The sequence below is a fragment of the Oncorhynchus gorbuscha genome, linkage group LG11 (assembly GCF_021184085.1).
Source record: "Oncorhynchus gorbuscha isolate QuinsamMale2020 ecotype Even-year linkage group LG11, OgorEven_v1.0, whole genome shotgun sequence".
Classification (NCBI taxonomy): domain Eukaryota; kingdom Metazoa; phylum Chordata; class Actinopteri; order Salmoniformes; family Salmonidae; genus Oncorhynchus; species Oncorhynchus gorbuscha.
The window spans coordinates 33,203,522-33,227,926 of NC_060183.1; the positions used below are offsets into that span (position 1 = coordinate 33,203,522).

The 24,405-nt window shown below is 39.5% G+C and overlaps 1 protein-coding gene across 1 annotated transcript; it reads left to right on the plus strand.

Annotated features, from left to right (window-relative positions):
• Positions 1-12,650: 12,650 nt before the first annotated feature.
• Positions 12,651-14,989, plus strand: LOC124047761 (probable vesicular acetylcholine transporter-B). Its single transcript, XM_046368072.1, has one exon. The coding sequence runs from the start codon at positions 12,870-12,872 to the stop codon at positions 14,430-14,432; it is 1,563 nt and encodes a 520-aa protein (XP_046224028.1). The 5' UTR covers positions 12,651-12,869; the 3' UTR covers positions 14,433-14,989.
• Positions 14,990-24,405: the final 9,416 nt, after the last annotated feature.

Here is a 24,405-nt window from a genome sequence, read left to right on the forward strand (position 1 = left end):
TTGATAATGCATGTTAGAACCAGGTATAAACTGAGCTAAATAGAGGTAGGAAGGGCTCAAGGAAAGGGTGTGAGTATGTGAGTGAGACAGCAAGTGAGTGAGCAGTGTTACGTGTATGTGTGAGTGTGTGAAACAGAAGAGGTGTGTGTGAGAATAGTGGAGCGGGAGGTAAGGGTTGGCCATGGTGAAGAGGTGGGTTTTAAGGCGGGACTGAAGGATGATGATGGACTCAGTCACGGATGGCTGGAGGGAGGGATGTGGTGGTTGAGGGATAGGGTATTAAGGTAGACAAACATACATATTTCTGTCCAAATACCTTTCACAATTGCCTCATACAACCTTTTGATTGCTGCCATTGTGAGGTCTGATTCATCATACCACTGAGGACAAAATTTCATCCTTCTTCCTCTTGCTGAGGAGTAGAAGGGGGTACACTCCTAAAAGGATTCATCCCCTTGGCATTTTTCCTTTTTTGTTGCATTACAACCTGTAATTTAAATGGATTTTTATTTGGATTTAATGTAATGGATTGGTGAAGTGAAATGAAAAAGAGGAACTTCTTTCAAAAACATTCAAATAAAATAAAAAACACCCCCTTTGCAGTAAAACCATTAAATAAGATCTGGTGCAAAATGCCTACCTGTTGAATATCCTCTTGTCTGCAGCAAATATATGTTTTAAAGAGCATTGGTTAAATGAGGACATTCATACTATAAGAGTGTATTGGGAGATTAAAAGAAATGTATATTATGGAAAAATAACCCATAAAATAAATCTGAAGACAGATGTAGGCTATGTATGTAGGCAGGGTAGCCTAGTGGTTAGAGTGTTGGACTAGTAACCGGAAGGATGCAAGTTCAAATCCCCGAGCTGACAAGGTACAAATCTGTTGTTCTGCCCCTGAACAGGCCGTTAACCCACTGCTCCTAGGCCGTCATTGAAAATAAGAATTTTTTCTTAACTGACTTGTCTAGTTAAATAAAGGTAAAATAAATTAACATTGGAACCACTCCTTGAAAATAACCACTCCTTGAAAATATTATTATTAAACCAAACATTTGTTGGTATCTCAGATGACCAGAACGTTAATAATAATAATCACCATACTTACTTCACAAACAATAATTATACTAGACTGCACAGACACACAGTAGGCTTCTGACACTCACTCCGCGGTGGTCGTGAATGGGTATGTGGGCTGGACACGCCACGACCCAGACCTTACTGTTGTCTATTACACATTCTATTGCCTCGTTCAGGTGCTTATCGGAGTTCTCAGAAATTCCTAATTCCCGACTGGGAAGTTTCACTTGTAAATCCTATTTGGAGTGTCATTCAAGTGGGAAACTAGAAAATTATGTTGACAATCTTATTGGTTTAAGAATTGTTGCGACTTCAAAAGCACTTGAACACAATCATGTTGGAGTTACAACTTCCCATTTCCCAAGAAAATGTGAAGCCAGCATAATACAGCATTCAATTGCTAATCGGTACTAGGAAACTGACATTTCTGACTTGCTAACTGGTTGAACGCGTTACAGTAGCCTAAGTATATAACATGATTGACATGACCGTAATATTCGCCATGGAAAGGCCTTGGAAGCGCCATAAGTGTAAGCCAACATAATTCATTATTTTACATTCACCTGTATGTAATATATCTAATATGTAATAAATGCATTATGAACATTTTTGTAATTTAGGCTCCACAAAATATGAAATAAGTTATGAAGAAAATGTGTACTGTTGCCTAAACAAGACAAGTGCCTTTCTGATTACAAGTACACCAATATCCCAAAGTATTAAGCGAAATCAAGCATAGAAAACAGCATTTGCATTAATAAAACCATTTTTCCAACAAATTTATTTGCATGTAAATGTGCGTCTTTTCTCACAAATTCTCTTCAGTAAGTCTAAAACAGTACATATAGGCATACAACTACAAATTTTAAAACAGTGTTAAATAAAGACAACATTTATCTATATTCATAAAGTTGAATTAAAAGAAAATAAGAACAAAAATTAAATGTAGGCTATCACGTCTATGGTTGTTGCAAAGGCGTGTGTGCAGCCTACTGGTTAAATATCAAATCAAATCAAATGTATTTATATAGCCCTTCGTACATCAGCTGATATCTCAAAGTGCTGTACAGAAACCCAGCCTAAAACCCCAAACAGCAAGCAATGCAGGTGTAGAAATATGTCTTTTCACCAGAATTAAGTAGCACATAAATGTGTCTTTTCTCATTAATTAAGCCACACACAAACGCATGAAATTTGGTGAAATGCATTATGTACATATATGCACGAATTGAATGTGCGATTGTGTTTATAATAACTTATAATAAGACAGGCTTACAGTATATGTTATGTCTTTCAGTGTATAAACATCAACACACTAATAATGGCTGGTATTTAGTCAAGATTATGAGATTATTATTATGGATTTAAGTCTGTTATTATGTATCTCAAAGATTTAAAAATCTGCCATTTCTTAAAAACAAAACAAATATTCACACAATACCCATGTATGAGGTGCCTCAGCATCATTATGCAGTTAATAATTTTGCCACTAGATGTCTCCAACACTCTTCCTCTGAGTGTACCACAAACAGCAGTGGACATAGCAGCCTACACAACTTTGTCAAAGGATGGCAGCATCACCCTTCCATTAAATTTGGTGCTGTGTACTGTGCATTCGGAAAGTATTCAGACCCCTTGACTTTTTACACATTTTGTTACGAAACAGACTTATTCTAAAATGTATTAAATATTTTTTCCCTCATCAATCTACACACAACACCCCATAATGCCAAAGAGAAAACAGGTTTTAGTTCTTTGTTTCTGGCCATTTTGAGCCTGTAATCGAACCCACAAATGCTGATGCTCCAGATACTCAACTAGTCTAAAGAAGGACAGTTTTATTGCTACTTTAATCAGGACAACAGTTTTCAACTGTGCTAATATACTTGCAAAAGGGTTTTCTAATGATCAATTAGCCTTTTAAAATGCTACACTTGGATTAGCTAACACAACGTGCCATGGGACACAGGAGTGATGGTTGCTGGTAATGGGCCTATGTAGATATTCCTTTAAAAAATCAGCCGTTTCCAGCTCCAATAGTCACTTACTACAATAACAATGTCTATACTGTATTTCTAATCATTTTGATGTTATTTTAAATGGACAAACTTTTTTTAGACCATGTTAATTAACCATGACTATCAAGAAATTGATATTACATCTCCCATTTCACATGTTTCTTCTTTTGCAGTTTGCAGCAGTATTGATAGACGTGTCAACATGACAAAGGCATTCGAGTTTTGAACAGCTGTCCCCATAGTAGAACCCTTTTTGGTTCCAGGTAGAACCCTCTGTGAAAAGGGTTCTACCTGGAACCTAAATGGGTTATACCTGGAACCAAAAAGGGTTCTTCAAACGGTTCTCCGATGGGGACAGCCGAAGATCCCTTATTGGTTCTAGAAAGCACCTGTTTTTCTAAGAGTGTATGCCTTTAGGGGTGGGGGTTGGGAATGCAGTTGTGTTTTCAATCACTACATGAATATTGAAATATGGGTTATGCATATTAATAAGTTGTCAGTCTTTCTTGCTATTTTTTTCTTGTAGTAAAACTTGTTTTTGTAGTTCAAGCGCTACCAATACTTCAATAGAATAGAGAACCATTACATATAGGCCTATGTCTTTTCTTGCTGATTTTTCAAACAGTAAAACTGTAAAGGAGAGAATGTTCAAAGAGTATGCTGGCCTCAATCTTTGACAAGTAAGATGTCCAGTTCCAGTTATGATTTTGGCAAATCATGTTCAATACTGTTTGTGTGTGTGGTTTCTGAAAGTACAGAATGAAGAGTAATTGTTAGTAATAACAATACCAGGATATACAGTAGCAATAAAACAATATTACAACAAAGTAAGATACCACTGCTATAAATATAAGTTTCATTGACAAAATCACAATTATGAATGATACGTTACCCGATTCAGGAAACTAGGTGTATGTCGCCAGTCACGACTTCACAGTAGAGCCGTTTGAATGTAAAATATATTATTTTTAACAAAGTGTGTTTTTTTTGCTGAAATGCCTTTGAACTTTCATGTGCCTTAATAAAACTTTTATGCTATCTGTAAATACGAATAAAGTTGTTAAATTACGAGCCTAGTCGGTTTAGCCAAAGAAAAAGACAGGGACCTTCCCGCTAGCCATGATTGGCTGAGATAATGAGTGGGCTGGACATGCTGAGAGATGAGGTTCAGATTGGTCTGCGGTGTAGCACGTGTCTATAACATGAGCTGGTCGTTATGCATAGATAATCCTTTCTATTGCAGTTTTTAAAGATATAATGTTAGCCATGGTTAACTGCAAATATGTTGCTACTGCTGTCAATAACATTGTTTCCCTGAATCAATAAAGGTCAGTGGGAAAAGGTTGTGATGGACTCTTTTACTGGAGGACGATCGTGCCATGCTGACTCTCTCTGACTCTGAAAATGAATCAGGTGATGACGAAATCCCTGATTTATGTAAAAATATTTTCATTGAAGAAGACGTTGAGTCTTCTGATGACACTGATGGGGAAGAAACGGCAATCAACAGTGTTATCAATTCATTTTTTCACGAGTTTTGAAATCAGTGGAACACAACGGGCCAAACAATCTGTGCAAACTAAACGGAACAACACAGGACGTCTTAATTAATAAAAAGGGTTGCAGTCTGCCGGGAAGCTTTGTATACGGGTAGGAATCAGTGTTAGTTTCAGATATTATAATTTCTAATTTTGTCCGAAATGAGTTTTCATTGCAAATTACAGATTGCTGTTAGCCAGCCAGCCGAAGGTCTATGACAATCAGTTTGTATTGCTACAGTGGCTTGCAAAAGTATTCACCCCCCTTGGTATTTTTCCTATTTTGTTGCCTTACAACCTGAAATTAAAATAGATGTTTGGGGGTTTGTATAATTTGGTTTACACAACATGCCCACCACTTTGAAGATACAAAATATTTTTTGGTGAAACAAACAAGACAAAAAGACAAAAAACGGAACTTGAGCGTGCATAAATAATCACCCCCCCCTCCCCAAAAAAATCAATACTCTGTAGAGCCACCTTTTGCAGCAATTGCAGCTGCAAGTCTCTTGGGGTATGTCTCTCTACACTTGGCACATCTAGTCACTGTGATTTTTGCCCATTCTTCAAGACAAAACTGCTCCAGCTTATTCAAGTTGGATGGGTTTCGCTGGTGTACAGCAATATTTAAGTCATAGCACAGATTGTCAATTGGATTGAGGTCTATGCTTTGACTAGGCCATTCCAAGACATGTAACTAAGTATGCTTAGGGTCATTGTCCTGCTGGAAGGTGAACCTCCGTCCCAGTCTCAAATCTCTGGAAGACTGAAACAGGTTTCCCTCAAGAATTTACCTCTATTTAGCACCATCCATTCCTTCAATTCTGACCAGTTTCCCAGTACCTGCCGATGGAAAGACATCCCCACAGCATGATGCTGCCAACACCATGCTTCCCTGTGTGATGGTCTTCTCGGAGTGATGAGAGGTGTTGGGTTTGCGCCAGACATAGCATTTTCCTTGATGGCCAAAAAGCTCAATGTTAATCTCATCTGACCAGAGTACCTGCTTCCATATGTTTGGGGAGTCTCCCAAATGCCTTTTGGCGAACACCAAACAAGTTTGCTTATTTTTTTCTTTAAGTAATGCCTTTTTTTCTGGCCAGTCTTCCGTAAGGACCAGCTCTGTGGAGTGTACGGCTTAAAGTGGTTCTATGGACAGATACTCCAATCTCCGCTGTGGAGCTTTGCAGCTCCTTCAGGGTTATCTTTGGTCTCTTTCTTGCCTCTCTAAATAATACCCTTCTTGCCTGGTCGTGAGTTTTGGTGGGCGGCCCTCTCTTGGCAGCTTTGTTGTGGTGCCAAATTCGATACATTTTGTAATAATGGATTTAATGGTGTTCCGTGGGATGTTCAAAGTTTCCGATATTTTTTAATAACCCAAACTGATCTGTACTTCTCCACAACTTTGTCCCTGACCTGTTTGGAGAGCTCCTTGGTCTTCATGGTGCCGCTTGCTTGTTGTTGCCCCTTGCTTAGTGGTGTTGCAAACTCTGCGGCCTTTCAGAACAGGTAGATATACGGTGGGGCAAAAAAGTATTTAGTCAGCCACCAATTGTGCAAGTTCTCCCACTTAAAAAGATGAGAGAGGCCTGTAATTTTCATCATAGGTACACTTCAACTATGACAGACAAAATGAGAGAAAAAAATCAGGAAAATCGCATTGTAGGGTTTTTAATGAATTTATTTGCAAATATTGGTGGAAAATAGGTATTTGGTCAATAACAAAAGATTATCTCAATACTTTGTTATATACCCTTTGTTGGCAATGACAGAGGTCAAACGTTTTCTGTAAGTCTTCACAAGGTTTTCACACACTGTTGCTGGTATCTCCTCTAGAGCAGTGATGTTTTGGGGCTGTTGCTGGGCAACACAGACTTTCAACTCCCTCCAAAGATTTTCTATGGGTAGAGATCTGGTAGAGATCTGGAGACTGGCTAGGCCACTCCAGGATTTGAGTCCCTGGCGGCGTAGTGTGTTACTGATGGTAGGCTTTGTTACTTTGGTCCCAGCTCTTTGCGGGTCATTCACTAGGTCCCCTGTGTGGTTCTGGGATTTTTGCTCACCATTCTTGTGATCATTTTGACCCCACGGGGTGAGATCTTGCGTGGGAGCCCCAGATCGAGGGAGATTATCAGTGGTCTTGTATATCTTCCATTTCCTAATATTTGCTCCCACAGTTGATTTCTTCAAACAAAGCTGCTTACCTATTGCAGATTCAGTCTTCCCAGCCTGGTGAAGGACTACAATTTTGTTTCTGGTGTCCTTTGACAGCTCTTTGGTCTTGGCCATAGTGTAGTTTGGAGTGTGACTGTTTGAGGTTGTGGACAGGTATATTTTATACTGATAACAAGTTCAAACAGGTGCCATTAATACAGGTAACGAGTGGAGGACAGAGGAGCCTCTTAAAGAAGAAGTTACAGGTCTGTGAGAGCCAGAAATCTTGCTTGTTTGAAGGTGACCAAATACCTATTTTCCACCATAATTTGCAAATAAATTCATTAAATATCATACAATGTGATTCATTTTGTCTGTCATAGTTGAAGCTAGCTAACGTTAGCTGAGGTTAGATGGCTGGCTTAACATTTATTTACGAGCATGAAGTGTATATAACAAAAAACTCTACAAAATGTTGCTTTATAAAGCAAGTGCGCCCTCTCTGGTATTGCCACGTGCTCTAGCCAACAGCTTGCAGATACAGTGTGGGTATAGCCTACATGATGAGATTATTATGGACAAAAGAGCCAGATTATTTTTATTTGTCAAACTTCAGCCAAGCATCGATGATTGTGTCACTAGAATAAGACCCTCAATATTTATTGGAAAGATGCATCAAGCTCATCACCTTGCACTTTCACCACCTTGTGAAGTTCATAACTTATTTCAGCTGTAGCCTACTAAACTGCACGCTTTCCTGGCGAGTCGTAGTGGGAGGACCACACAACATGTCATCGTGTGACTCTGAGTTTACTTCGATATGATGGTTCTTATATCAATATGCGTTTCCACCGACATTTCTCGCATAATTAATTTTACAGAAACAAAAAGATCCCAGCTTGTCTAATGTTTTTTGTTTTGTCTACATTTGGAAGGTTTACCCACAAATGTTCCGTTTCCATAAGGCCTGACATTTTGTATCGGAAATGTACTTCACTTGCATAAGAATGCTTAGTGAGTGTATTCGGACATCACTCACATAAAAACACTCATGCTGGGGGGACTGTTAAGAGATATTCGCAACTCACACGTGAAAAGGTTAAAATTAGTGGCTATATGTGATGTCACATTAAGCCTAAATTAACCCAGCCCAGGGGCGCCACCAGGGATTTTGGGACCCATGAAAAGATATCACATTGGGCCCCACCAAACCTGCATAATTGCTGTAACCACACACCTCCAGAACCCAATTGACCTATTCAAAGCTTTAAATAACTCTATCTTTGGAGGCTTACAACTATCTTGTAGTCCAATATTTACTGTACGATATTTACTGACAGTGAGTTGTGAAAATATAACACTGTGCAGACATGCATGCAACATTCTGCAAACAGTGGAATTCACTATTTGATGCAAGACTGATACACTCTTTAAGAAATGTGCTAAATGCCATCTTTTAATGTCTAAATGTAATTTTAATAGTACAATTCTTGAAAGGAACATTTTCGTAAACATACATTAACATTTTCAATTAAAATAAATAAACATGATCATCTACAGAATTATATAACAAACAAAATAATAAAATCAGCAGCAGATGTGTCACGACTTCCGCCGACGTTGGCCCTTCTCCTTGTTCGGGTGGTGTTCGGCGGTCGACATCACCGGCTTTCTAGTCACTACCGATCCATTTTTCTGTTTCGTTTTGTTTTGTCTCATTACACACACACCTGTTTTACTTTCCCTCATTACATTTAGCCATCTGACATACATTTCTGTTCTGTCCGTGATTGTTTATGTCGTTAGTGGTTGTGTTGTGTTAGAGTTTTGTTGTATGTTCCATTTTGGAGTTTTGCTTTATTCTTTGAGTAAACTCAGTTGGATTACTCCATACCTGTGTCCTGCGCCTGACTCCGCTTTCACTCTGCACCCAATCACTGACAAGATGTTTGAACTAAGTATACATACAGTTGAAGTCGGAAGTTTAAATACACCTTAGCCAAATACTTTTAAACTCAGTTTTCACAATTTCTAACATTTAATCCTAGTAAAAATGTATTGTCTTAGGTCGGTTAGGATCACCAATTTATTTTAGGAATGTGAAATGTCAGAATAATAGTAGAGGGAATGATTACTTTCAGCTTTTATTTCTTTCATCACATTCCCAGTGGGTCAGAAGTTTACGCACATGCAATTAGTATTTGGTAGCATTGCCTTTAAATTGTTTAACTTGGGTCAAGCATTTTGGGAAGCCTTCCATAAGCTTACCACAATAAGTTGGGGGAATTTTGTCCCATTCCTCCTGACAGCTGGTGAAACTGAGTCAGGTTTGTAGGCCTCCTTGCTCATACACATCTATTCAGTTCTGCCGACACATTTTCTATAGGACTGAGGTCAGGGAATGGTGATGGCCATTTCAATACCTTGACTTTGTTGCTGTTAAGCCATTTTGACACAACTTTGGAGGTATGCTCGGGGTCATTGTCCATTTGGAAGACCCATTTGCGACCAAGCTTTAACTTCGTGACTGATGTCTTGAGATGTTGCTTCAATATATCCACATAATTTTCCTTGCTCATGATGCCATCTACTTTGTGAAGTGCACCAGTACTTCCTACAGTAAAGCACCCCCACAACATGATGCTGCCACCCCCATGCTTCACGGTTGGGATGGTGTTCTTCAGCTTGCATACCTCCCTCTTTTTCCTCCAAACGTAACGATGGTCATTATGGCCAAACAATTTCATCAGACCAGAGGATATTTCTCCAAAAAGTACGATCTTTGTCCCCATGTGCAGTTGCAAACCGTAGTCTGGCTTTTTTTATGGCGGTTTTGGAACAGTGGCTTCTTCCTTACTGGCTTCTTCCTTACTGGCCTTTCAGGTCATGTCGATATACATGTAGGACTCGTTTTACTGTGGATATAGATACTTTTGTACCTGTTTCCTCCAGCATGTTCACAAGGTCCTTTGCTGTTGTTCTGGGATTAATTTTCACTTTTCACACCAAAGTAGGTTAATCTCTAGGAGACAGAACACGCCTCCTTCCTGAGCGGTATGATGGCTGCGTTGTCCCGTGGTGTTTATTATTGAACTATTGTTTGTACAGATGAGCATGGTACCTTCAGGTTTTTGGAAATTGTTCCCAATGATGAACCAGACTTGTGGAGGTCTACAATTTTTTTCTCTGAGGTCTTGGCTGATATCTTTTGATTTTCCCATGATGTCAAGCAAAGAGGCACTGGGTTTGAATGTAGGTCTTGACATACATGCACAGGTACACCTCCAATTGACTCAAATGATGTCAATTAGCTTTTCAGAATCGTCTAAAGCCATGGCAGAATTTTCTGGAATTTTCCAAGCTGTTTAAAGGCATGGCCAACTTAGTGTATGTAAACTTCTGACCCACTGGAAATGTGATACAGTGAATTATATGTGAAATAATCTGTCTGTAATTGTTACAAAAATTACTTGTGTCATGCACGAAGTAGATGTCCTAACTGACTTGCCAAAACTATAGTTTGTTAATAAGAAATTTGTGGAGTGGTTGAAAAAATTGTTTTAATGACTCCAACCTAAGTGTATGTAAACTTCCGGTCAAGTGGCCACCAAATCAATAGGTTTCTTCCACTTGGGGTCTTGATTGTGGACAACACATTTTGTGGCAATCCAGCCATTACTTTGAGATATATCTTGTTCACAGTCTGTTCTCAGTCTTGTTCTCAACCTGTGGGCATAATGTGTGTAGTGATCCAATATCCATAGCCATGCCATTTAACAGTTATCACTGGCCCTTGCTCAGCCTTACTAACCAAGAGCCCAGTGCCAAGCGTTCTTGCTAGCAAAGCTAACAATCAAGTCTTTGAAGTCCAGCTTTCTAGCACACTGACTTTCAATGGACAGCAGGGCAATACTGCAAAGCCTGTCCTGGGACAAAGTGGACCTCAAATAGTTTTTTTAATCAGTTGTAGCTTACTGAAAGCTCTCTCGACCACCAGCAACAGTCACAGGCAGTGTGCAAAATATACGTAAAACAATGCACACTTCTCCAAAAATGCTTTTCAGCTGCATCTTACAAATTGCATTCAGGAGACCAAGAGGGAACCAGTTAGGGGGGAAAGTGGGAGCATATACAGTGTTCTGGTGTCTTACTTCACTTTGAAACTCAGGTGTAAGATCTCTGGAATAGTTCATTACCAGTGGTTGGCACACAGAAGGGACTTCATCCTCACTAATCTGCCTTTTACAATTTTTGCAGTGGTGTGGAACCTAGTGTCCAAGTCACTTATGATGTTGTCCAAAGCAGTAAAAAACACTGTTCTGAAACACCATTGCTGCACTGTCCTGAGCTGTCTTTTCTTGAGAGGTCTCATCATGGAATCTCTTCCTTTTCCTCTGGTGGCTGTGATCCTTGCTAAATTGAGGTGCAACATCCATTTGGGTCGCAATCAGTGTTGCCCCAGACAGGAGATTCTCCCATCCATCTCTAAGAGCTTGCATATTTTCCTTTAAGGCTCTGATATTGGCTGCCTCTGTGTCAAGTGAGATTTTTCCTGACTGGAGAATCACATTCCTGTCCTCAATGCATTGCAGTACCTGCAATTATGCCAATTGATATTAATTACGATAGGTTAATCAGGTTAATTAGGTTAGGCAGCAAAAAAAAAAACGGTTTTGATGAGCAGAGCAGCCTGGGGCTCAGCGTTGGAATATTCATTGTGGTGTGTAGTGCAGCCTAGTTTTGTTTACACCATTCCAGCAGCTATCTTAGAAGTATAACTTGCTCTGTGCTTCCCCGAGCATGCACTTCGTAGCCTATAGGCTATGGATCATTTGATTGAGACCACACAAAATAGCCTATAGCCTAAATAGCCTCATATCTGATTCTCCGCTGGGAGCGCAATATCAAGTGCGCTTATGGGCTATCTAGTGTGGTCTCGATCAAACGATTCATAGCCTATAGGCTACGAAGAGCCTGTCATTTCGGTAATTTGTGTGCTATTTAAATATTCTGCTAATATGTAAAATTACTTAAAATTGCATTTTTTTTATTGAAGTATTTTTTTCTCGGACCTGTATAAATGATAAATGCATGCAATACTTTTACTATGAAGGATATCTTTCCACCTCTACTCCCTTCCACGGTGTCCTGTGTCCTGCTAAAGCCCGCAGCCCTGTGCACTATTAGTATTTTTGCATTGCCATGTAATGCTTACAGGACAAAGACCCGTTTCTAAAACTGCATATCAAAGGCTCTGGTCTGTCCAAGAAGTGAGGGTATTTGATAAGCATATTTTCTTCTATCCACTTTGTTTTAATTATTATTTTGGGTATAGGGGAGGGTTACTTTTTTCAAGCGTTCCGGTAAAATATATTTTTTCTGAAGGGAGGGCCGTCCATTTTCATTTCAGAGAGGTCCGATTTTCTCTATGTAACACATATTATAAATAATGTTCACTCCCTTATTGGAATTCCAATTATTGGGTAAAGACGTCACGTGCTTAAAATGGCAAACGTTTCACTTTTAAAACATTAGGGTACTTTTCAATTAATCGATTATTTTTTGTCATATGAAAGTTAGAAATGTTAACCAAACAGTGGATATTGTATTGAACATACATTGCATAAAATACATACAGTACATCAAAGGTAACTTGGAAACAAATATAGCCCACATCTAAAAAGATAACTTCTTGTTCAAATGTTGTCCATTGTTTAGCTCTCCTGACTTTTTGAAACCGTCCATACAATTCATATTATACAAGCACACACTGTCCTTTGATTGAAGGGTGGGCCTATATCAAACCAAGATTATTTTTCCGTGAAGTAACTGGTTGCAGGTCACGAGAGAGGAAATACGAGCGCAATGACGGACTGTGCCACCAGGGAAAGGTAAAGACCGGAAAGCTGGACATATGTTTAGACTGCTGCTGAATAAGTAAATTGAATGAGTGAACCTGACAAGACCAAAACACATGAACACAGAGTTCCTGAACTGAGACGCGCACATTTCAGTCGGTGGAAAGAGTTTATTTTTCGTTTTGGAAGAGAGAAGCCAGCAGAAAACGTAAAGAATCATGGATACAAAGGGAATCACAGAGGACCACGGAGCCGCCCACGGAGCCGGGGATCTAGCGCAATCTGCTGCTATGAAACTGTCTGAGATAGGCGAAAGAACTAAACAACTAGGTACTAAATTCAAAGAGCCTGAGCGACAGAGACGGATTATTCTAGTGATTGTCTGTGTAGCACTTCTATTAGATAACATGCTTTACATGGTAATTGTGCCGATCATACCAGACTATTTGGCAGAATTACAAAGTGAGGCAGATCACGCTTCGTTTAATGCACGAGTCATAAACGCCGGGAATTCCTCGAATCATACTATCTTTAAAGCCGCCAAAGGCAACTTCGACCTGCAGATTGGTGTACTTTTTGCGTCCAAAGCCATATTGCAGCTTTTGGTCAATCCTTTGACCGGGACGTTCATTGACCGGGTCGGTTATGACCTTCCTCTGTTCATCGGACTCATCATCATGTTTTTTTCCACATGTCTATTCGCCTTCGCCGATAATTACGTGTCTCTGTTCGCGGCGAGGAGCTTGCAGGGCTTAGGCTCAGCGTTCGCAGATACATCAGGCATCGCCATGATAGCGGATAAATACACGGAGGAGGCGGAGAGGAGCAGAGCCCTGGGTATCGCCCTGGCATTCATCTCTTTCGGCAGCTTAGTGGCGCCTCCCTTCGGGGGCATCCTGTACGAATTCTGTGGGAAACGGGTGCCCTTCATTGTGCTGGCCTGCATCTGTTTCACGGACAGCATGCTGTGCCTGACGGTGTTAAAGCCCTTCTCCAGAGGGGAGAGAGAGAACATGCCCGTGGGCACCCCCATCTACAAACTGATGATCGACCCCTACATAGCTGTTGTGGCGGGTGCCCTGACCACCTGTAACATCCCGCTGGCCTTCCTGGAGCCCACCATCGCAAACTGGATGGAAGAAACCATGCACTCTTCCCAATGGGAGATCGGCCTTGCCTGGCTTCCCGCGTTCTTCCCGCATGTCCTGGGTGTGTACATTACCGTCAAACTCGCGGCTAAGTACCCACACCTGCAGTGGTTCTACGGGGCCCTGGGCATGGTGATAATCGGCGCCAGTTCGTGCACCGTGCCAGCCTGTAAGACCTTCGGCCAGCTGATGGGTCCACTGTGTGGCATCTGCTTTGGCATCGCCCTGGTGGACACGGCGCTACTGCCTACACTCGCTTTTCTGGTGGACGTGCGGCATGTGTCGGTGTACGGCAGTGTGTACGCCATCGCGGACATCTCCTACTGCGTGGCATACGCCCTGGGCCCTGTGGTGGCCGGACAGATAGTCCACGACCTGGGCTTCATTCAGCTCAACCTGGGCATGGGCCTCGTCAACGTGCTTTACGCACCAGCGCTCCTCTTACTAAAGAACGTGTGCCAAATGAAACCTTCAAACTCGGAGAGAGGCTTGCTACTGGAGGAGGGCCCCACGGGTCTATACGACACAATAAAAACTCAGGAACGCGAGAGGAAGAGGAAGGGGTTAAGTAATGTTGTTGATGAGAATGGCATAGACAAGTATTCTGAAGAGGAGTCATTTGAGTATGCGTAAACTGTAAAAAAAATATATAAAAAAAGATGTAAGTGCCCATAAAGCGATGAAGCTATACTCTGTGTCATACTCATTTGACGCAACCATTTACATAATTTAATTAGGAAAGAAGATAACTGCAGAAGAATCTCCTGTCTTCCAATTCTATCGGACAATGTCACCTGAAGAAGTATTCACAGTAGATTGCGCTAGGGTGATATTTGTTAAAGCTGAAAGTGTGTGCATTGTGACAAAACATTGATTCCATATCATATTCATGGACCTGTGTAAACGGAACATAATTTTATCATAAAAAAGAACCAATTAAATGTATTCGTCATTCTAAATAATATACCTTATATGTATTTAGCAAGAGTTGTGCTGCTAAAATCAATATGCAATATTTCACTTTTAGGGGGGAATAGGTGGGTTTGAATCCCCCGTCTTACATTGTGTATTCTGTATTTAACTTAATTTGGATGATGTATAAGCTATCTGGAATGCATATCCTAAATGTATGATAGGACATTTCAATAATTGTTTATATGTGTATATTAATGTACATATTAAATCAAGAGTATGTGAATGTACAAGTGCTTCATGTGTGTTATTGTCAAAAGTACAATATGCATGCAATGATTGGCTAACTCCCTTTAGCTACCAGTCTGTGTCGCTCTCATATAATGAAAATAAAATATTTACATAACGTTATAGTTGAAATGGTTGTAAGAAATTCACAAGTCAAAGTCACTAAAATCACAACACATTATTCGCATAAAATTAAAATGTAATATGAACATAAATCTCAATCAAGACCAATAGGCTATACACATACGGAAGGTTTAATTCGTTTTCTTTTTACATCGAAATATTTTATGCACAATTAAATATAAACAATTAATGTGATTTGAGAGCTTATGAAAGATATAAGCGATTCTACAAGTTTTAATCAACTGAATTAGAGAACGTTTGAAATGGAGAAAGTTAGTTTTAAAATCACGTTAATCACCATTTAAGTTAAAAACAAAAAATGCCAAAACGAATTGAATCACACGTATTGGTTAAACTTTTTGGTATTTGTTTATCCCAATCTTTAACTTTCCTTGACCCTCAAATTCAGAGCAGTTGTTTCTTTTATTCCATATTTAATATTTAATGTGACAGGATTGGAAAATGATTTATGTAGCCTAGTAGAACAATGGGCTTTTGCAGTATACAAACAATCCCAAACATAGGCTGCTTTATCATATAAAACCACGATCAGTCCAAACACATGCCGTCCGTGCAATCTTGGCTGCACGTGCATAAATGTAAGCTTGTAGGCCTAATGTCGGCTATATTTTAAAGAACAACAACAAAAGAGAGACATTATGGCACACTGTCGGAGAAAAATCAGAAAGCCAAAGAAGGAATAAAACGCTTCTATACAACTCGGCGTGAGCTAACAATAGGTCTACCTGCACACGGTGCGTATAGCATACTGGACACGGTGTCTAACCCTTTCATAAACAGGTGGGTTTAACACGCAAACTGCCAAATAAACGTATCCGCGAATGGCTCGCAAAGGGAGGAGCCTTGTTGCCAACAGGACTAGGTACCTTCAGCGTCCCTCCTAAGCTAACGGAGGTGCTGTGGTCGGAATGCAGGGATGCTGAAACTGAGACTGGACGATAAAGGATTGGTTTTGAGGAGACACATTAAGGTTAGACTGTCTATCTACCGGAGCCATTGATAATAGGCTAGATCACACCTGAACTTTTTGAAGCTGCCGAGGTAAGAGAAAAACCTTAGTATTTCTAGTAGTATCGTGCCAATGAAAAACGCCTGCCCTGAATTACATTTGAAATATTATACTTCTTGAGGTAAACTTATTAAAGGCACAATCTGTTATTTCAACAATGTGACTCCCTAATACAATATAGTATATATATATATTTTACAAATAAATAGGCTGATCCTGCTACTTTGCTTTGGAAGACTTAATAGATTGAGGAAGCAAGGACATTGTTTGTTTCCAAAGACTCAATGACAACAAAAACAACAAATGGAGTAATATAACCTTATACATTCCTGGTGATACTAACCCCAAAAGGCATCTCGTTTTATAAGTGAATAAGAAATAATCATACTCAATAATCCTGCTTGAATAATCACATTTACATTTACATTTACATTTAAGTCATTTCTATATGATCAATTGTTTTGCTAAAGTTTTAATGAATTTGCGATGTGAAAATAACATAAATATTTCAGCAATATCAACAATATACTTTCAGATTTTGCTGATAAGAGACAGAATCATTAGATAATTTGTTTTGGTACTGTCCATATGTAGCCTGATTTTGGTCGCAGGTTCAGGAATGACTGAATCATTGCAACATTAACTGTTGCTAACTCTGTAAATAGTACTGCTGGGTAATTTAATAAGTCATAGTCAACCCGTCAATAATATAATAATACTCTTAGCAAAAACGATTATCTTTATTTTGAAATATGTTGAATCTGAGAATAGAAAAGTTCAGAACTTTTGTGAAACATCACAGCACAGTTGAAAAAAAATGGCAAATACAAATCCAAACAGGATGATGTTCAGAGGGGTTGAGTGGAGCTGAAGGATGGGACTAAAAACAAACAAAAGATATCGATTGTAAAATATACTGTGTCTGCAAATTGTATATACTATGTATAAGCTGGAAGTAGAAGCATAAGTGTTGTTGTCTATTAGTTCACTCCAGTGAGGGGAGAGATGTTAGGGTTAGGGGAATTTATTTTCCCAAAAACATGGGTGATTGGAAATGATGCAGACAATTATATTGATGGAAGGCACAATCTATCTGCAATATTAAAGCTGAGCTACACCCCCCCCCCCAAAAAAAAAGATATATACTTTTACCATCTCATTTGATTGTCAGTATATTTCGATATTGTTAAAAGGAATCAACAAATAAGGGAGCCATAGTCTTCAAAACTCCATGTCAATGTGTACAAAAAACATTTTTGGCATCTGAAATATCAGATGGCTTCTATTTTGGGCAGGATCTAGTACAATATGGCAGTGGTGTCAAAACATAAAGGAAGATAATGATGGAACAAAGTTTTACACACTTAAACATTTGTAAATGTTCCAATCAATCATGGTCTGTAGCCTATTAGGGACATATCTCAAAAGTTAAACATCTAGGCAAATGTATCAAAATATACATTAAATATTGAACAATTGCCCTGGGTCTATTACTCATCATTAAAGAGTAATGAAAGATGAATGAAGTTGGAAAATTTACACTAGGTTTGGGGTCAATGACTATTGTAGCTGGAAACGACAGAATTTTCATGAAATATTTACATAGGCCATTATCAGCAACCATCACTCCTGTGTTTCATTGGCACGTTGTGTTAGCTAATCCAAGTTTAGCATTTTAAAAGGCTAATTGATCATTAGAAAACCCTTTTGTAATTAAGTTAGCACAGCTGAAAACTGTTGTTCTGATTAAAGAAGCAATAAAACTGTCCTTCTTTAGACAAGTTGAGTAACTGGAGCATCAGCATTTGTGGGTTCGATTACAGGCTCAACATGGCCAGAAACAAATAATTTTCTATTTTCTATTTCTTGTTCTGAGAAATGAAGGCTATTCCATGCTAGGAATTGCCAAGAAACTGAAGATCTTGTACAATGCTGTGTACTACTCCCTTCACAGAACAGCACAAACTGGTTCAAACCAGAATAGAAAGAGGAGTGGGAGGCCCCAGTGCACAACTGAGCAAGAGGACAAGTACATTAGTGTCTAGTTTGAGAAACAGACCCCTCACAAGTCCTCAACTGGCAGCTTTATTAAATAGTACCAAAACACCAGTCTCACCGTCAACAGTGAAGAGGCAAGTCCGGGATGCTGGCCTTCTGGGCAGAGTTGCAAAGAAAAAGCCATGTCTCAGACTGGTCAATAAAAATAAAATATAAAGATGGGCAAAAGAACACAGACACTGGACAGAGGAACTGTGCCTAGAAGGCCAGCATCCCAGAGTTGCCTCTTACCTGTTGAAGTTAAGATTGGTGTTTTGTGAGTACTATTTAATGAAGCTGCCATTTGAGAACTTATGAGGCACCTATTTCTCAAACTAGACACTCTAATGTGCTTGTCCTCTTGCGAAATGTGTACTTAAATTCTTACATCATGAAATCTTTCTCTGATTTATCATCCAAATCTAACATTTCTTGCACAACTATCTTCATTTGTTTTGATCACTTTACACACTTATTTTGGGATCCATCCCTGTAAACGTCATTTGTCTAATAACATGCATTTCAAGCAAGTGCATTCCATCCACGTTCACTCTCCTCGTCTACACTCCTCGATTAACTTTGACCTTTTTCAAAAGGAGATGAGAGAGAAAGGAGGAGAGGAGGCAGGAGGTGAGAAAATCTGCACACGGCATGGGCTCAGAGCGCATTGTGTGATGCGCTTAAAAAGGTCCATGAGGAAACACGTGCGCTAAAAAGGTCAATGCGGGAAATGGAGATGTGATTAAAGATGTGATTAAATGCCCCCCCCCCCCAAAATGACTTTGTTAAAAATGGCATGCGTTAACGCGTTATTGAAACCTTAACTTTGTCATCTCTACATTTTTGTCTTGAGGAAACAAACACCATGGCTCTATGTATTAACACTTTTAATGAGCTTCAATGAGCAATTGCATTGGGTAGAATTAGGCGAGGTACACTAATATCTTATTATCAATAGTTCAAGCCATGCACAAGCTCTCACCATTTCATCCAGCAACTTAGAAATGCGACAAAGATCGATTCATATAACACTGATATGATCTGTTTCAATGTCATTTACAGCATGTTATTAAATCAAATCAGTGGAGGCTGGTGGGAGGAGCTATTAGAGGGTAGGCTCGTTGTAATGGCTGGAATGGAATAAATGGAACGGTATCAAACACATCATATGGAAACCACGTTTGACTCTATTCCTTTGATTCCATTCCAGTCATTACAATGAGCTCGTCCTCCTATAGCTCCTCCCACCAGTTTCCACTGAATCCAATGATGCGCTGGACATTTCAATAAATTCCCCTCCCTCACCTGGATTTAGTAGATAGTTGTAGTTTATTGTAGATATGTGGTAATGGTGGAGTAGGGGCCTGAGGGCACACAGTGTGTTGTGAAATCTGTGAATGTATTGTAATGTTTTTAAAATGGTATAAACTGCCTTGATTTGGCTGGACCCCAGGAGAGTAGCTGCTGTATTGGCAGCTAATGGGGATCTATAATAAATAAAAATACAAATACCTCTAACCCAGGGGTCATTGTACTTGATGACCTTTACACAGTGATCCATACAAGCCCACATCTAATACAAGAGAGGTGTTACCTCTGACACTGTTTCGTTTAGGACCAGTCCTATGCTTGGTCATCATACCCTACATTCGTAGGCTAGGTTGATCCATACAGTTTCATTTCAAAGAACCATCATTTACATAAAGTAAACACTCTCATATGTATGACTACTGGCTGGAGGACATGTACTTGAATAACAGAATGTTATTGCCTGTCAACTCCAGCCCTGTTATGGTCTTCCCCAAGCAGAACTACTGGGCTACCATTGAGTCCCTCAGGTAAGGGATTCTACATGCAGACAATATTTAAATGGCTACGGATACTATCCCAACGTGCACAGGCTGAAAATACGGATATTTCTGCAGATGTGCAGGAGTGCCAACTCTACTGCCTACATACAGTTGAAGTCGGAAGTTTACATACACGTAGGTTGGAGTCATTAAAACTTGTTTTTCAACCACCACAAATTTCTTGTTAACAAACTATAGTTTTGGCAAGTCAGTTAGGACATCTACTTTAAGCATGACACAAGGATTTGTTCCAACAATTATTTCACTTATAATTCACGGTATCACAATTCCAGTGGGTCAGAAGTTCACCTACACTAAGTTGACTGTGCCTCAGAAAAGGATGTCATGACTTTAGAAGCTTCTGATAGACTAATTGACATCGATTGAGTCAATTGGAGGTATACCTGTGGATGTACTACAAGGCCTACCTTTAACCTCAGTGCCTCTTTGTTTGACATCATGGGAAAATCAAAATAAATCAGAAAATCAGAAAATCTGGTTCATCCTTGTGTACTATTACTATTAATAGTACTAATGTAATATTGTTTGTACAGATTAACTTGGTACCTTGGAAATTGCTACCTTGGAAATTGCTCCCATAGTATGAACACCATGGGACCACGCAGCTGGCAAACTGCTCAGGAAGGAGACACGTTCTGTCTCCTAGAGATGAACCTACTTTGGTGTGAAAAGTGCAAATCCCAGAACAACAGCAAAGGACTTTGTGAAGATGCTGGAGGAAACAGGTACAAAAGTATCTATATCCACAGTAAAATTAGTCCCATATCAACCCAACCTGAAAGGCCGCTCAGCAAGGAAGAAGCCGCTGCTCCAAAACTGCCATAAAAAAAGCCAGACTACGGTTTGCAACTGCACATGGTGACAAAGATCGTACTTTTTGGATAAATGTCCTCTGGTCTGATGAAACAAAAATATAACTGTTTGTCCATAATGACCATCGTTATGTTTGGTGGAAAAAGGGGGAGGCTTGCAAGTCAAAGAACACCATCCCAACCGTGAAGCACGGGGGTGGCAGCATCATGTTGTGGGGGGTGCTTTGCTGCAGGAGGGACTGGTGCACTTCACAAAATGGATGGCTTCATGAGGAAGAACAAGTTGTGGCAAAATGGCTTAATTAAGGACAACAAAGTCAAGGTATTGGAGTGGCCATCACAAAGCCCTGACCTCAATCCTATAGAAAATTTGTGGGCAGAACTGGAAAACTGTGTGCCAGCAAGGAGGCCTACAAACCTGACTCAGTTGCACCAGTTCTGTCAGGAGGTATGTGCCAAAATTCACCCAACTTATTGTGGGAAGCTTGTGGAAGGCTACCCAAAACTTTTGACCCATTTTAAACTTCTTAGGGATAGAGGGCAGTATTCTGACATTTTGATGACTGAGGTGCCCAAAGTAAACTGCCTGTTGTTCAGGTCCAGAAGCTAGGATCTGCATATGCATGGTAGTATTGGATAGAAAACACTCAGAGGTTTGTAGAACAGTTAAAATAGTTGACCTTTGTTGTACCACAATTATAGAATATTATATTTGTTTCTACAAAATGTATAATAGGCCTATATAAAGCACTTATGATAGCTTGGTTGTCGTAACTAAACGTTTTTTTTAACAGAACTGATTTGGCAGGCGAAAGCCCGAGGACAATCCATCCAATAATATTGTTGTTGTTGAGGTTATTGGATATTCCAATGGTTTTCTATGGGGAAGCTGAATTATTATGACCCAGATTGCAGTTCCAATGGCTTCCACTAGATGTCAACAGTCTTTAGAAATTGTTTGATGTTTTTATTTTTAAATGAAGAAGTAGTCATATTCTTTCTAAGTGTCACTCGGGTGGACTCTAGTCTTTTGGTGCACTTGAATGAGAGCGTGTTGTTTTTCTCCGTGTTGTTTTTATCTGGTATTGGAAACAGTTTATTCCGTCTTAAATTTGATTGATTATTTAAATTTCTGGGTACCTGAGGTTGGATTAGAAACGTTGTTTGAAATGTTTGGACCAAGTTTACAGGTAACTTATTAGATCCTTTGTAGGCTTGTTGATCATGTTGGAACCAGTGTATTTCTGAATCAAACGTGCCAAATAAACTGACATTTTTGGGACATAAAGAAAGACTTCATTGAACAAAACGACCATTCATTGTGTAACTGAGACCTTTGGGATTGCAAAAAGATGAAGATCTTCAAAGGTAATCAATTTATTTTGTCGCTATCTTCTGACTTTCGTGATGCATCTGTTAGGTTGGAAAATGTTTTTCATGCTTTTGTATGTGGGGCGCTGTCCTCAGATAATTGCATGGTATGCTTTCGCCGTAAAGACTTTTTGAAATCTGACAAAGCGGCTGGATTAACAAGAAGTTCATCTTTAAACCGATGTATAACACTTGTATTTATTATGAATGTTTATTAGGGCTATACTATTTCTGTATTTTGAATTTGGCGCTCTGCAATTTCACCTGATGTTGTCGAGGTGGGTTGCTAGCGGAACGCCTGCGCCAGAAAGGTTAAAGAATTTAAAGGCAATGCTACTAAATACTAATCGGGTGTATGTAAACTTCTGGCCGACTGGGAATGTGACAAAAAAAATAAAAGCTGAAATAAATCATTCTCTCTACTATTTTTCTGAGATTTCACATTCTTAAAATAAAGTGGTGATCCTAACTGACAGGCCATTTTTACTAGGATTAAAACTGAGTTTAAATGTTTGGCTAAGGTGTATGTATGTATACTTCTGACTTCCACTGTACTTGCAATAAGTTGTTCAACTGCAAATCTTTGTCTGTTTATTGAGGCTTCCAGACAGTCGTTTTCATTTTTTTGTCAATAACACTTGTTCATTTTGAAATACTACATTTTAACAAAAAATGTATTATATCAAGCAGTTTTGACATACCAAACTATCAGTCGCTAGGCCTTTGCTAGTAATTATTGATTGATGCCCCATTTCTGGTGAGCTTTCAAAATAAACAGTAAATATTCTTGATCACCAAACAATTTTTGGAGATAGATTTTTATTCATGTCAAGCCTCTCTCCCTAGTGGTTCTTCAAACTTCTTGAGCGGCAACCCCCAAAAAGCAGTGGTTCAAAGCTCACAACCCCCCATGCACACAGATGCACACACACAAACATGCACTCGCAATTGCTGCATAAATATAGCATGTCATTAGAGCCATAAACTCCAATGCATTTTCAAAAGGCAAGATACAGAAATAAAATGTGTTCTGCACATGTATTGTAGCTGAAAGTCATTCATGTTAGCAGCCCTATCAACTTTCCTTGTACGAAACATCCAGATCTCACAAACGTACATTCTGATTCGGTACACAGATACAGCCTGGCTATGACCAGATTCGATCAGTTTAAGCCCCTTCCTCTCCTTCCACCGTATGGCCGGAACAATCAGCGTCCTCTGATAATCTGTGTCGGTGGATTAGTTGCTGATAACAACGAGAAGCGTCAGTACTGGACGCTGAAGTCAAAACTCATAACAACAATGGCTTCTCTTGAGGAAGATGGCAGCAGTTAAATTGGAACTGAGGGGCAATGAAAGAACAGCAAATAACTGCAAGGCTTTTCTCGGGGGAGAAGATGTTTTTTGTTCTACTCCCAACTGAATTCGGCAAGAGTTTGATTTTCCAGCTAACTCCACTAGGGCGTGTTGAAAACCGTATCCTCAATGTTGTGTCACTGATGGAGGACTAGAACAGAGAGGCTGCGAAGCTGGGGATCACTGCGATGCAACTTGTTGTAAATAATGGTGCAGACATCCTCCATGGACTTTGCGCGATTGTTTTTGTTAGCCTAGGGTCTTGGCTGCTGAAGTAGTGGAATATGCTGGCATCAACAGTGGAACATTATCAAAACACGCTCATGGGGATTGTTGTGGATGAGGTTCACATGACATAGAAATGGTAAGCATAACTATATAATTTGATATCAAACGAGTCTATGCTATGTTTAACATTAATTGGACTCCTAGCTAGCTAGCTAGAAGTGCATAAGTAACAGACCTTCTCAAAGACAATAAACTAGCTATGGCCAGACCAATCAGCATCCTCTGATAATCTGAGATCACTAAAGGCATTAGGAAAGGTGTTCAGTTACACTGAGTACACCAAACATTAGGAACACATTGCTAATATTGAGTTGAACCATCAGAACAGCTTCAATTCATCAGGGCATGGACTCTACACAGCAAATTCAAAAGTGTTAAATGTAACACTGTCAGCGAGTACATATGAGTAAAAAGTACACTGATCAAAGTGTGGCATTTCTAGTGCTTATTTAACATTGAGGAGTACAAAAAGTTAACCCTGCTCTACACTGGCCGGTGTTGATAAATTTAACACTAAG

Bases quoted from the DNA above. Each gene is read 5' to 3' on its own strand.
- LOC124047761 (XM_046368072.1), top strand. From the start codon at position 12,870: ATGGATACAAAGGGAATCACAGAGGACCACGGAGCCGCCCACGGAGCC.